This window comes from Marmota flaviventris, chromosome 13 (assembly GCF_047511675.1).
Source record: "Marmota flaviventris isolate mMarFla1 chromosome 13, mMarFla1.hap1, whole genome shotgun sequence".
Taxonomy (NCBI): domain Eukaryota; kingdom Metazoa; phylum Chordata; class Mammalia; order Rodentia; family Sciuridae; genus Marmota; species Marmota flaviventris.
This window is the reverse complement of record NC_092510.1, coordinates 70375202-70388989: the sequence shown is the minus strand read 5'-3', so window position 1 is coordinate 70388989 and position 13788 is coordinate 70375202. Positions and strand designations below refer to the sequence as shown.

At 52.2% G+C, this 13788-nt stretch overlaps 1 protein-coding gene across 1 annotated transcript in view; it reads left to right on the top strand.

Moving 5' to 3' along the window:
- The first annotated feature begins 1416 nt into the window (after positions 1–1416).
- Positions 1417–13788, top strand: part of Shb (SH2 domain containing adaptor protein B) — a 129912-nt gene continuing 117540 nt past the window's right edge. Inside the window, exon 1 of the mRNA XM_027930992.2 lies at positions 1417–2392. Within this exon, the coding sequence (XP_027786793.1) occupies positions 1673–2392 (720 nt within the window). The 5' untranslated portion in view covers positions 1417–1672. The remainder of the gene's footprint in view (positions 2393–13788) is intronic.

Genomic DNA, 13788 nt, shown 5'->3' with positions numbered 1-13788 from the left:
GGGTTGCATGATCACATCCTAAGTAGCACCCAGCCCTAGAGGCAGCTACCTTGATTTCAGGCAAGATTTTGGTCTTAACAGGGAGTCTCCAGCTTTTCCCCAGGAAAAGCTACCCTGAGCAAGCTGTGCCCCTCTTTCAGCCTCAGTTTTCCTCAGACCAAAGCATGGTCTTAAGTTGCACCATTATGGTGTCATCAGCTTTGAGAATTGGCATCTGAGCTCGTCATCTGTGTGGCTTTCTATGAGACCTCAGTTTCTCCATCTGTAAAATAAGGCCCTGCCAGCTCCTGCAACTTTAGGCTTTAAACGTACCCACAGCTTGTTCCGTCAGGTTGGCAGTGAACAGGGTTAAAGCCCCAACTTCCTCAGAGGTGAAAAGGTAAGCAAACATTCCCACCTCCCCTTAGCCTTCCTCTCGGATTGGTGCCCTGTCCGGCCCCCACCGCCTATCCCGTCCGCATCCGTCATCGGGATTGGCAATACTCTCATTAGCATAAAGATTCCTCCAAAGACCCGGCGTACGGTGACTGAACCGGAGTCTCTGTCCCTTTAAGGAGGAGGACAGGCACTCTGTTCCTAAGGGTATTTGGCATCGCATTTCCTCTACACGGGCCACGCTGTAAACTAGTAAGGTCTAGTGTTAATCTTCACTTCCGCCGCCTACTCCGACAGTGGGCATCCTTCGGGTGCACAGCCCTGGGCCCGGGGGACTGAAGACGCGTTTGGCCTCTGCAGGCTGCAGGGTCAGCCTGGCAACCTCTCGCCCAAGGCGGTAGCGGGCTGCCAACGAGGGAAAGCCCGCCGCGAAGCAGGACCCGGGCGCCCTAGGGCACGACCCGGGGGTTGGCGCCGAGGCGGCCGCAGGAGGTGGCGCGTGCTGGAAGGGAGACGTGCGCCCGCTGAGGACCCGGCGCAGGGAAGGCGGGGCTTGGGCAGCGGTCTGGCGGCCCTGCTCGCGGGACTGGGCGGGGCTGGGTCTGCGGGGGCGGGAGGCGGGGCGCGCGGGCCGGGGGCGGGGCCGCGGCGCGGGGCGGGCTCTGGCGGCAGAGTGTCACACACGCGGCGGCTCGGGAGGCGGCGGCAGCGGCAGCGGCAGGCGCCGCTGGGACGGGCACGGGCGCGCGGGCTCGGGCGGGCGCCGGCTGCCTCCCTCCTTCGCTCGCTAGCTCTCTCTCCAGCTTTTTCGCGGGTGGCAGGGCCGGACTCTCTGCAGCGCCCTCGGAAAGAAAGAAGGGGGGCCGAGGACGCCAAGTTCCCGCAGCAGCCACTGATCCCTGCCGAGGCGGAGGCTTGTGGCTCCGACGGGGCAGGAGCGCGCTCCGCGGCGGTGCGCACATTCAAAGCGTCCGCATTCGGGGTCGTCCGGGCCTTCTGCTCGCCGTGGTCGCGGGCCGGGACCTTATGAGACGCGCCTGCGAGAGGCGCGAGATCCGAAGCCTGGGAGAAGAGCGGCGGAGGCGGAGGGCGGTGCTGCAGCTGCCAGAGTCCGAGAGCAGCCTGCAGGAGGCGGCGGCGGCGGCGGCGAGAACTTGAACTTGGCGTCAGGAGTGGGCGCCCCGGACGCCCCCCGCCGGGGCCGGGGCGCCGAGGGACCTGGGCGGCAGCGTTGTCCCCCGAATGGCCGCGGCGGCGGATCGGGCTCCCGCGCCGCGGCCCTAGGTGGCCTCTCGCCATGGCCAAGTGGCTGAACAAGTACTTTAGCTTGGGGAACAGCAAGACCAAGAGCCCCCCGCAGCCACCGAGGCCCGACTACCGCGAGCAGCGGCGCCGGGGCGAGCGACCTTCTCAGCCCCCCCAGTCTGTGCCGCAGGCAGCCTCAGCCACTTCGGCGTCCTGCGGTCCGGCCGCCGCCTCCTGCTTCTCAGCCTCGTCGGGCTCCTTGCCCGACGACAGCGGCAGTACGAGTGACCTCATCCGCGCCTATCGAGCGCAAAAGGAGCGCGACTTCGAGGACCCCTACAACGGGCCCGGCTCATCGCTCCGAAAACTGCGCGCCATGTGCCGTCTGGACTACTGCGGCGGCGGCGGTGGGGAGCCCGGCGGGGGCCAGCGCGCTTTCTCCGCCTCGTCCGCGTCAGGAGCTGCGGGTTGCTGCTGCGCCTCCTCGGGCGCGGGCGCCGCCGCGTCCTCGTCTTCATCCTCTGGCTCCCCGCACCTCTACCGCAGCAGCAGCGAGCGGCGGCCCGCCACACCGGCTGAGGTGCGCTACATCTCCCCCAAGCACCGCCTCATCAAAGTAGAGAGCGCCGCAGCGGGTGGTGCAGTGGATCCCCCGGGAGGCGCCTGCTCCGGCGGTCGCACCTGGAGCCCGACGGCTTGCGGAGGCAAGAAACTGCTCAACAAGTGCGCTGCCTCGGCTGCAGAAGAGAGCGGGGCCGGCAAGAAGGACAAGGTAAGGTGCTTCTTGGCCTCGCCCGAGGTTCCAGAGACACTGTGCGCACAGGGAAACTGAGGCACCGCTCCAGTACCTAAACCCTACATAAACTTCGACCTAGGACCGTGGGGCCAGGTCTCCGGCGCTGCCACTTGATTCTGCCCACTCCCTCCCGCACTCTCCCAGGTGCACCGTCCCTTCGCTACTGCTCCTAAACAGGTCCTCTCAGAGCCCACAGCCCTAGCGAGGGAGCCCCGCCCAGCCTTGCCGAAGGAAGAGGGACCCAGCCAGCCCTTCCGGCTCCCGAGTAAAGTCCAGAGAGCCAGGGCTGTCACGGGCCCTCATTTTCTCTTGGGTCCCCCAGGCTTCCTCCTCCAGCACACACACGATATGTGGCTGGAAACTGAGGTCCAGAGCCGGGAGGGAATTCGATTTATTGTACGCGGTATTCTTGGTGGCGGATCCGACCGGCTGTCCCTGAATATGTATATGTAAATCTTTCTACAAGCCCCACCCTCCATGCCTTTTTTCCAAAGCCGGGTGGCCTATTGTGCTGGAGCGGCACTGGGAACCCCCCAGGCGAGCTTTTCGCCTGAAATGTGCGACCTCCAAGACTGCCCCACACTAATTGGGCAGTTCCTATCCCAGCACTCCCCAGGGGGTCCACCTATCAGGTGGGCTGAAAGGAGACCCACCCCTCCTGTCTCACCTTCTTCCTTCCTGACCCCTTCCCCACTGTTGGATCCCAGGGGAGAGGGGGGTCTTTGTGGTAACCCCATTCCTTATATATCAGGCCATCTTAATCCACCCCCGTTGAAGTAAGTGAGTTAATTCCAGTCAGAGGCAGCCTCCTCCTCCTCTTCACACTCCTGAAGGCCTCCTTTCCCCATAAAATAGTACTTGTTCTGTCTACTTCTGGTGGAAGGCAGTGTTTTGATTGAATGCAAGGCCCAGTGGAAGAGCCCACTCCTTAGGGCAGGATTGCCTGGCTGTCAGGCCCCTGCACCCTTGTTCTCCCCCACATTCTCCTCCCAGAGGTAAACTTTTGCTCAGGACTGGGTTGATAAAAAGTCTGAGTTCCTCTTAGGACTGGATGCCTGGACAGGAGGGAGACAGGCTTCTACCTGCCAGCTGGTGCTTGGAAAGGGATCTTTTTGTTTTCTCTGAGGAAGGAGTAAGGGGATGCCCTCCTTTAATTTTTCTGCCAGATATCCTTTCTGCAATGTCCTGGAGTATTCTCTCCCCTGCTTGTTCTGCCCAGGGCTGGTGGTGTGGGCAATCTAGAGCACCCCACCTCTCCCTGGAGCAGTTTGGGAACTGGGAATACACCTCGGAAGCTTGAACTCTGGACTTGTCAAGCACCCAGGATACCACAGCTTGAAGACAGCTGGGAGCAAGGTGGCCACCCGGGCACTGCCTTGGTGAGGTGGGGGGATATCCCTGGGAGCCACTGGTTGATCTAACAGGAGAACACTGAAGAGGTCCCTTGCAGTCTTATGTATAGCCCAAACTTGGCTTGATGCACACATTCCAGAGAACCTGGAATTTGGGGGTATAGAAGGCTCGAGAAAGTGCTCCCAGAGGTTGCAGCTGACTTTTGGACCCTTTCTATCCCCTTTTTACCCACAGTCACCAGCCAGCAGAGCAGAGCTCCTTCCTTTCCTGCTGCTAGTGGTTCTCCCTCTCACTAAAGTCTTCTTTTGTGGCTTTCAAAACTTGAGTAAACATTTTTTCCCAATTACATTTAAGACTGTTTCAAATACGTAGTTATAATGTGTTTTGTAGCTGGAATGTCAAGTGTGTTTAAGACCTGGTCTCGTTCTATCACCAGATATTTCTTGTAGGTCTTCTCTGTGTCCTCCCTGCAAGGTGCTAGCTACAGTGGGACCCCTTGTGGAGCTGATGTCCCCGTTGAATGCTGTGATGGGGGCTGTCGTGCCAGGTTGAATGCTGTGATGAGACCTAGTGTTACAGGGGTCAGCAAGGATACCTCAGAGGCAGAACCATTATTGAGCAGGAAGAATTGGGACCATAGATGACCTGCTACTTCTAAAGACCTGCAGGTGGTTCCTCCTCATATAAGTTAGCCAAGTTTTAGCCAGCACTTGCTTTGTGTTCAGAGGTATCTTTGCCCAAGCCAGGAGATGAGGGAGTGAACGCTGCAGACTATACAACAGAAATCTCTGGCCTGAGCCTCAGGAGGTAAAGGCCCCATGATTGGGCAAGACCCTAGACAGGCAGGTGCCAGGGGTTAGGGTCCTTGTGAGTTGAGCTCAGTGAGGGACAATGGATGGATTTGGCTACCAGAGTGATATGGTCACCTCAGATATAACTTTTTTGGAACCAACTCTCTGGGCTACTTTTCACCTACTAGGTTGTGACTTTGAACTCTTTGATCTTTTAAGAAGTTGTCCCTCTCAGGAGAAGGGATGGCAGTTACCAGATGTTTTTCTACTGAGGAGGAAAGGAAGCAGCTGGGTAGGGAGGAGGCTCCAAGGGAGGGTCTGCAAGGCTCTCTCACTTTAGAATTTGCATTATGATAAGTTCCCTACTGATGATCTTTGACTGCTGAACTGGGGACTACACTTGGAGAAGCACTGATGCAGCCATGGCTTCTCTCCTTAACTGTCCGTCTGGGTCTTCTGATCTCTGCCACTTTGGGATGCAGAGAGTCCGGATGCCCTGTGTCTACCTTCTGTGTGTGGCCACCACCCCAACCCCATCAGGCGGTCAGGAGGCAGTCTGTTTTTTACATTACTTCCAGCCAGACAACTTTTGGAAGGTCAGGCACACTGTGATCTAGTCCTGAATACCTCAGAGCCTTCCTTCTGCCCCCTACCCATGGATCCAAGAAAACCCACTTAGCCTTCTGTCAGCCCAGCTTTCTTCGATTAGTCCTTAGGGAATTGGATGAGCCTGTCAGGCCTGGCAAATGCCCCCCTGTGTGCCAGGCCTGTGTTTGGTTTTAGCATCAAGCCTGAGTTAAGAGTTATTAAGGTGTGGAGTGGGTCTGTTGGTTAGCAGATCCTTCTTCTAGTGCTGCCCCCCACTGCAGTTTATCTTTTGAGGCCTCCATTCCTGCTGACTTCAGTTCCTGTGCTGCCCTCTGTCACACACTTAGGCACCCACCTGCTCTCTCCCAGGTGAGTCCTGGGGCACGCATACCTAGTCACATCCCCACCAGCATTCAGTCTGGGGCATTTTCCTTTTAGAGTCACTTGGAAGAGAGACTGTTTACTGTGGTGGTTCCTCCTCATCTAAGTTAGGCAAGTTTTAGCCAGCACTTGCTTTGTGTTCAGAAGTATCTTGGTCCAAGCCAGGAGATGAGGGAGTGAACTCTGCAGACTACACAACAGAAATCTCTGGCCTGAGCCTCAGGAGGAAATTGAGGTGTCTTTTCAGCATTCTTTTCTCTGTGTTTTTGTCTTGAGGATTTGGGGAGATCTTTATCTAGGAGGTAACCTCGAGCTGAATCGAGAGACAGAAGTGGAATTGCACTGCAAGGGAGGGTCAGCAGCCTGCAGAGAACTATGTCAGGCTAAGTGTGTGTACCTGTGTGCATGTAAGGGTATGCATGTGGGGGGTACATATGTGTGCATGAACATGTATCAAACCCCGATATGTTCTTGGAAACCAGTGCTTTCATGTCATGGGTCTTGCATGGGGTAACAATGTGAGAGAGGTGGGGTCCAAACTTGGTACCCCACAGGTAGTCCCTGCAGTCTAGAGAGCCACAGAAGGGATGTGCTCAGAGCCATGACTGAGGAAAATCCCAGCCTCTGAATAGTTGCCAACATGTGGAGGAAATGGAGCCGGAATTGGTGCAGTTGTGCTGTAGTTCAGATGAGAGATGCTGGGGGCTTTAGGTCCTGGGGAAAAAAATACAAACTGTAGTAGAAATAGCATTCTTTCAAGTTGTGCCTTATTGAAGAGGAAAAAAAAAATGATAACAAAAACGGCCAGTGACTTGATGGGTCTCCTTTGGTGAGACAGGACTCACCCAGTTATGTTTTCTTCCGAAGTCTTGTTTCTTTTATTATAATTAAGTAAATGTTTCCACCACAACTGAGAAAGTCGAGATGCATCATGGTATCCGTTTTCCTGGGTTTTAAATACATGCTAATGTGTACCAATGCTTGAGATTTTGTCAGCATCCACAAAGTTGAGTTAAATAACACGTTTTCCATAGTTACGGAGTAAATAGTATCATGTTTTTTTTTTTTTTTTTTCCTTTTTAAAAACATCTAGCAAAGTTTCTGAACTTCCTGCCAGACAAGGGGAACTCAGGGAAATAAGTGGTAGCTAATTTCCAAGGATGGAGCTTCTCAATTTGCAGTTGAGTACAGTCGGCTATGTATCCTGAGGTTCTGCACGTACAGATTTAACCAACTGCCCACCAAAAATATTTGAAAAAAAAAAAATAGACTTTTCTCCCCTTGTCATTCCCAAAACAATGTAATATAACGAGTATATTCAGAGCATTTACATTGTATTAGGTATTATAAGTAATGTAGAGACAATTTAAAATATTCGCAGAGGATGTGCATAGATTATATGTAAATCCTATGCCATTTCATATAGGGGACTTCAGCATCTTGGAATTTGGTGTCTGAGGAGGGCCTTGGAGCCTGTGCCCCACAGAGATCAAAAAACAACTTATAAGCTTCTCAACTTCTATTCAGTGAGACAGTGTCACAGCCCAAGGAAAATCAGGAGAAAAGGGTGTACAAGGGCTTGGAGGACCTGAATGCTGGCCAGGGAAGGAGGATGTCAGGAGAAGGGGACATCTGAGCTGACTCAGGCATGGGGATCCGCAGGCAGAGAAGTGTGGAAGAGGGGCTGGAGGCTTGAGAGAGAGTGGTGGGAATAGGGGAGGTGTCTAACAGCCACATGCTTAGATTCTCCAGTTGTTTAAATATCCTTGTTGGAGGGCTGGGGATCTAGCTCAGTGGTAGAACACTTGCCTAGCATGCATAAGGCCCTGGGTTTGATATCCAACACTGCAGCAACAACAATCAAGAAAGAGAGAAAGTGGGCTGGAGTAGTGGCTCAGTGGTAGAACCTTGCGTGGCATGTGTGAGGCCCTAGGTTTGATCCTCATATAAATAATTGTGTGCATGTGTCAGATACATATGTGTGCATACACCACATATAAGTAAATAAATAAATAATCAATCCATTGACAACTAAAAAAAAGAAAAAAGTCTTTGTTGGAGAAAGTTAAGAGCAGCCGGGAGTGGTGATATATCTGTACTTCCAGTGACTCTGGAGGCTAAGGCAGGAAGATCACAAATTTAAGGGCAGCCTCAACAACTTAGACCTGTCTTGAAATAAAAAGCTCTGGGGATGTGGCTCAATGGTTAAGCACCCTGGGTTCAATCCCCCATAAGAATAAAGGAAAATAAAAAGTTAGGATCAAACATGATAGCTACGGTTTGGCTTGGGGAGACATTATAATCACTTACTTGGTTTTGTTTTTTTTGGTACTGGGAATTGAACACAGGGGTAGTAGACCACTGAGCCACATCCCCAACCCTATTTTGTATTTTATTTAGAGACAGGGTCTTACTGAGTTGCTCAGAGCCTCGCCATTGCTGAGGCTGGCTTTGAACTTGCGATTCTCCTGTTTCAGCTTTCTGAGCTGCTGGGGTTACAGGTATGTGCTACCATGCCCAGTTTACTTGGTTATTTTAGTCCTGACCGTCATGCTAGGTACTTGGTCCCAGTACTGTGCCAGCTGTTGCTGCAGGACAAGTCACCCCAACCTCAGATTTTAAACCAGAGGTCACCAGTCCTCTTAAGAGCCAGGGCCAGATAGTCAATGTTTTCAGGCATGCAGGCCAGATGGTCTCAGGCTCCATAATGACTGGTCAGCCCTGCCATTATAACTTGGAAGCAGTCGTAGACAGTATGTTAATCAGTGGGAATAGCTGTGTTCCAGTAAAACTTTATTTACAAAAGCAGGCCACTGGCCCAAGGGCCGTAGTTTTCCACCTAGTCTTTAAACAATAAGATGATGTTTGTGGTCCATGAGTGGCACATCTGAGTAGCTTTCCTGGTCTCAGCTGGGCTTGCTCAGACCTAGGGGTCCTGGCTCGGCTTTCCTACATGTTTGGCAGGCTGATTGGATGGCCTTGGGCTGCGGCAATTCAGCCCTGTTCCATGTGGTCCCTCATCCTTCAGCACGTGTTCATGTGGTGGCAAGGTTCCAAGAAAGGGCAGAAGCCCATATGGATTTTTTTTTTCTTTCTTTCATTGAAGTTATTTTTTTTTTTTCTTTTCCTTTTCTTTCCTTTCTTTTTCTGGTACTGGGAATTGAAGCCAGGGGCACTTTACTACTGACCACATCCCTAGCCCTTTTAATTTTTTATTCTGAGGCAGAATCTTGCTAAATTGCCCAGGCTGGCCTTGAACCCCTGCCTCAGCCTGGTAAATACTGGGATTACAGGGGTGTGCCACTCACTGCGCCATGCAGGTTTGAGGTTGCAGACTGGTGGGACTGTTCTTTCTACTGTGTGCTCTTGACCAAAGCAAGTCACAGCTCAAGTCCAGGATTCCAGGAAAGAGGAGGAACTGGAGAGTCCCAAGGCAAAGGGCAGGGACACATGCAAGCCATTAATTAGGGCCTTCAGTGGTATTCATCTACTGCAGGTAATATTTCTCCATCTCATGGATAAAGAAACGGAGGTTTACAGAAGTTAATGACATACCTAATGTCACGCAGCTCCAAGTGGCAGAATGAAGGTCTCACCTGTGCAGTCTGTGCATCACCTGTATGCGTTTCATGGACTTGTTCCAGTGTTTTCCATGGTGGCAATGGCGATAGAGGCTCAGCTGTTTACTGAGGTGTGTTGTATGTCCCTGCCTCCCCTCCGCTTACCCTTCCTCTCTGCATCCCTAGGCCTGATGGCCTGAGTGCTTGGCTTGCTTCAGCATGGGCTTTAGTGCCCCTAGAAGAGCCCCAGAGCTGGCCCCTCTCCCTCTCCCATCTGCCTTGGAGTTCCATAAAGGAGATGTTAATGCAGCACTGGAATTATTTTATAGCAAAATTCTGCACACAGAGTTGGCACATCCCAAAGGACAGCTGCACAAAACATGTGTCTTGTAACTGTCATGTCTTCTCATTCTAACACCAAGCGTTCCCTCCCTCCAAGGATCGGCCAGGCTGCATGTGCTCTGTTTTAAGAAAAGAACTGGTGGTACCTTGGCTCTTATCCACAAGGAACTTCAGTTTCCTTGAAGGAGATCAGGTGACCATTCTCTCTAATCTGACAATCACAGAACATGACTGATTACCCTGGGATTTAACCCCCGAGACTTGACCCCGTTCTCTCCCTGGCCCCGAAGCATTTCTGAACCATAAAATTGGCTTTAAAAGGCAAATCTGAAACAGGTGTGTTTTCCTCACTCATTCGGCTGAGTCCTCCCCTCCTGAGTTTGGCATGTGCTGGGAGAGCCCAGGGGTGGTGGCCTGTGGGGAAGAGGTAGGTCACCTTTGGTCCTATAAAATAAACGGGGGCTTGTGGCTTTGCAGCCAGGAGCTGGGCTGCTGCTGGCTGGCTGATGGCACACCCCACTGGCCTTTTGAGCCCGGAGAAAGTGGTGGGGTTGCGCTTCCTGCCAGGCAGAGATTGAGATGCTGCTCCGGGAGGCTGCAGTGGCCTCTGACCTGGTGACTTGTGTTTGGCCTGTGTTGATTGAGGAATTGCTGTCGCAGGCCACTGTTAGGAGGTGGGCAGGTACACAGATGAACCGGGCATTCCACGAGGAACTATCCTCTGGCTGGGGACACAGGAACCATGATTGGGACACAGATCTGTGTAGCAGAATTTATGTTTAGACAGAGTGCTGTGGGTGAACTGACAGCCACTTGGCACAGTGGCTGTTCTGGGCAGGACCTTGATTCTGTGGAGTCAAAGGAGAAGCAGGGTGAGGATGAAGTTCATTTCAACTGAGGAAATCGAGAAAGGCTTCTCAGAGGAGGAGGCATTTGTGAAAAAAAGATTAGTCATTTAAATTAAGGGAGCTTTCCACAGTAATATTGGTTATATAGTTTCATTGCACATTTTCTGAGCCAGCTGCTGTTTTGTGTTCTGTTAGCTCTTACTCCTCACCACGGACCTTTGAGGTAGTATTCCCTACTAGTATCCCACTTTTACATAAGAGAAAACTGAGGCACAGAGAGGTTAAGTAATTTGTCTGAGGTTATCCAGCCAATAAGTGGTAGAGATGAGATTTGAAACTGGGTCCAGAGTCTGTGTCTTTGACCACTGTGCCACATCACCTCAAGCTACACAATCTCCTGCATGAATTTTCTCTGCATTATTTGTGGTTTGACTTAATCTTTATAAGAACCCTCTCTATTGGCATTGTGAGAGCGACTGGTTCCTACATTTATGTAAGTATTCCATAAAGGGCACTTTTGTGGCTGTAATTCATTTGCTTCTCAGAACTACTTCCAGGTACTGGAATCCCTCTGTACAGATGGAGGCTTTGGGGAGGGGCAGAGTCTGCCCTGCCTTGAGGCAGGTTCTGGCAGAGCCAGCAGCCAGGCTGTCAATCTGGTGTTAAGTCCAGTGCCCCTTGTGCCGGGTGTTGTGAAGGTGGCTCCTCTAGAGCTAGCTCCAGCCCACAGGAAGGGTGACAGCCTGATTGATTTCCGTTTCTTTCTGTTTTGATTCTGAAACGCTTTGCTCAGACTGTTAAGGTGCAACGGCAGAGACCCTTGCTTCCACAATGGAATTTTCCTTCTCTTCCTGTTTGGTATTTTCCAGTAATATTTCTATTAATGTTTCACTTTCAGAGGCACTAACTTCCTGAGGGTTTCAGCTTTCTCGACTGCTGAGCCAGGAAGGACTAAATTTTCCTTCCAATCACTCAGTTCCTTTCCATTTTCTCTAAGGGGAGTTCTCTGGGTTTCCCATTATGCCGTAAAGGAAGGATCCTGGAGGTGGGTCCAGGGGATGGAGAGAGAGTTAGTCAGGGCCCTGGGGAATGACTCAGCCCCATGTTTTCCAAGCAGCACTTAATAGCAGTGTCCAGAAAGGGGTTTCCCAAGGCTGAAGAGGGGCTGCCCATGGCTTGACAGGTGGGGGAGGTGGGCCCTCTGGGTGGTGTCCTTTAGGCTGGACAGAGTCTTCAACTGAGCCACCAGAGCCCGTGCCCATTCCATTCTCCTTGTTTCATTGATTCCTTCAGTAGATGTTGCTGAGAGCCTGCCGTTTGCTGGCCGAGTGCTGGGTGTTCTGCGTGGTGCTGGGGCCTCAACAGTGAATAGAAAGCTTACAAGTCCTGCTCCTCTGAGTTTGTAGGCTCAGCTTGTCAGAGACTGTGACTCTGGAGACAGGATAGAGGTCAACTGGGCCCAAGTATGAGTGGCATGCTATTATTATTATTATTATTATTATTATTATTATTATTATTAGGTACCAGAGATTGAACTCAGGGGCACTGACCACTGCACACACCCCCAGCTCTATTTTGTATTTTATTTAGAGACAGGGTCTCACGGAGTTGCTTAGCACCTCACTTTTGCTGAGGCTGGCTTTGAACTCGGGCTTCAGCTTCCCGAGCTGCTGGGATTACAGGCATGTGTGCCTGGCTGGCATGCTGTTTTGTATGGTGCTCAGAGAGGGCTTTGCTGAGGCTGAGCTGGTGTGAGCCCCATGGCTCTCCAAGATAAGAGGGGACAGCCCTGCAGAGATGAGAGCAGGGAGGGGTTGTCCCAGGAGCATCGTGTCACTGAGCCTGAGCAGGACAGGGGAGGGCGAGAGGTGGGGCCTCAGGCAGGAAAGAGGTCTTTTACCTGAGCTCTGCGTTGGAGCTGGAAGGTTCTGAGCAGGGAGCCCCATGACCTGACGCAGGTTTTAGAAGGCTTGTGCTGGCTGCCTTATGGGAACAGTGGAGAGGACACGCAGGGAGACTTCTGGAACTGGGGCACTCACAGCTGGGATGAGAGGAGGCCAGGTTTGGGGTGTCTGAAAGGTAGGGCTATAGTGTCTCCTGACAGATGATCTCTAAGAAGAGTCAGGGTGTGGGGGGGGGGTGCGGGAGATGAGCAGCCAGGAGCAACAGTGACCTTGGCTGGGATGGGGAAGGCTCTGGAGCCCAAGTTACAACTCAGCTGATGGAGTTGGCAGAGAGGGATGCCCTCTGCCCTCCCTGAGGACCCAGCAGAGACAAGCATGGCTTCTGTGTGGGGCTGCAGGAGGAACTGGAAACCCCCAGGAAGAGGAGGCCACATGAGAGCAGGAGAGGGGCAGATCCTGGACAGGAGGGATCCCTTCCACAGCAACTGAGGTTGGAAGGGGGCGGGCTGCTTGCCCTTGGTGTGGCCAGAGCTTGCTGCCTGCAGTTGTGACTGCAGGGGGTAGAGGAAGGTGATAAGAGGTCAGGTGTGAAGGGCCCGGCCTGCCACCTCCTTGAGGTTACTCCAGTATTCCAAATTCAAGGGGCTGCTTGGGAGGCTGAGCTGGACACACCCAGGTTAAGGGCGAATGCTGGGATTAAGTCTCCAGGGACAGGGCAGGGGCTGCACCTCAGCACAAACACTTCAGGTAGTTGGGAAAGTTCTCCCTTATCTGGGGTTTGTAGGACTCTGGCTACAGGGAGGAGGCAAAGAGTAAGGAGGAATGGGCCTCTCCAGGTTTCCCCAGCCGGGTTGGAATTCTAAAAATGAAAATGACCAGAAAGTTGACGGCGAAACGTCACCGTTTTTTGTTGGACTTGTTGGTCTTGCACTCCCAGAAAGCCAGACAGCCCTGTGATCCCTCGGTGCATTCCAAAGCTGCAGCATGTGATCTGGGGACCACGCGGCCTTGTGGGAATGGTGCAGCCCCTACCTGCCCTTCTGTGTGGGCCACTTGCATTGGCTGCACTCAGCCCCTTCTCAGGAAAGGGGCGGGCTCCGATGCTGAGGTGGATTTCAGGCTCATTGGTGACCTCCTCCCCTCCTTTATAACAAGAGTGAGTAAATCTGCTGCAGAAAATACAGGTGAGCAAAACCAAAATAGAAATCAACCTTAATTGTGTAATTCAAAGAAACCACTGGTAACATTGAGTGTTTTTCCAGCTTGCCTTATTTCCCAGCATATGCATCCATTTTTTCCCTCCACAAAAATTAAGTAATATTGCATTTTTTTTTTCAAAGACATGGAATGAAGTCTACATTATCTTATGAACACCCAACAACCACAATTTAATAGCTGAATATTTCGGCTCACTCTCATCTTCACTAATTCAGTGGCCCTGTAATGAACATCTTTGTAACTTCATTCTTTACACAGGTCTGGGATTATTTTCCTGGGATTGAACCTGATAAGAATTGTTGGGTAAAATGATAAAAATTTTGATATGTGTTTTTAGATTGTGTTCTAGAGAGGCTTTACCAATTGATGCCTGTTCGACTCTTCTCT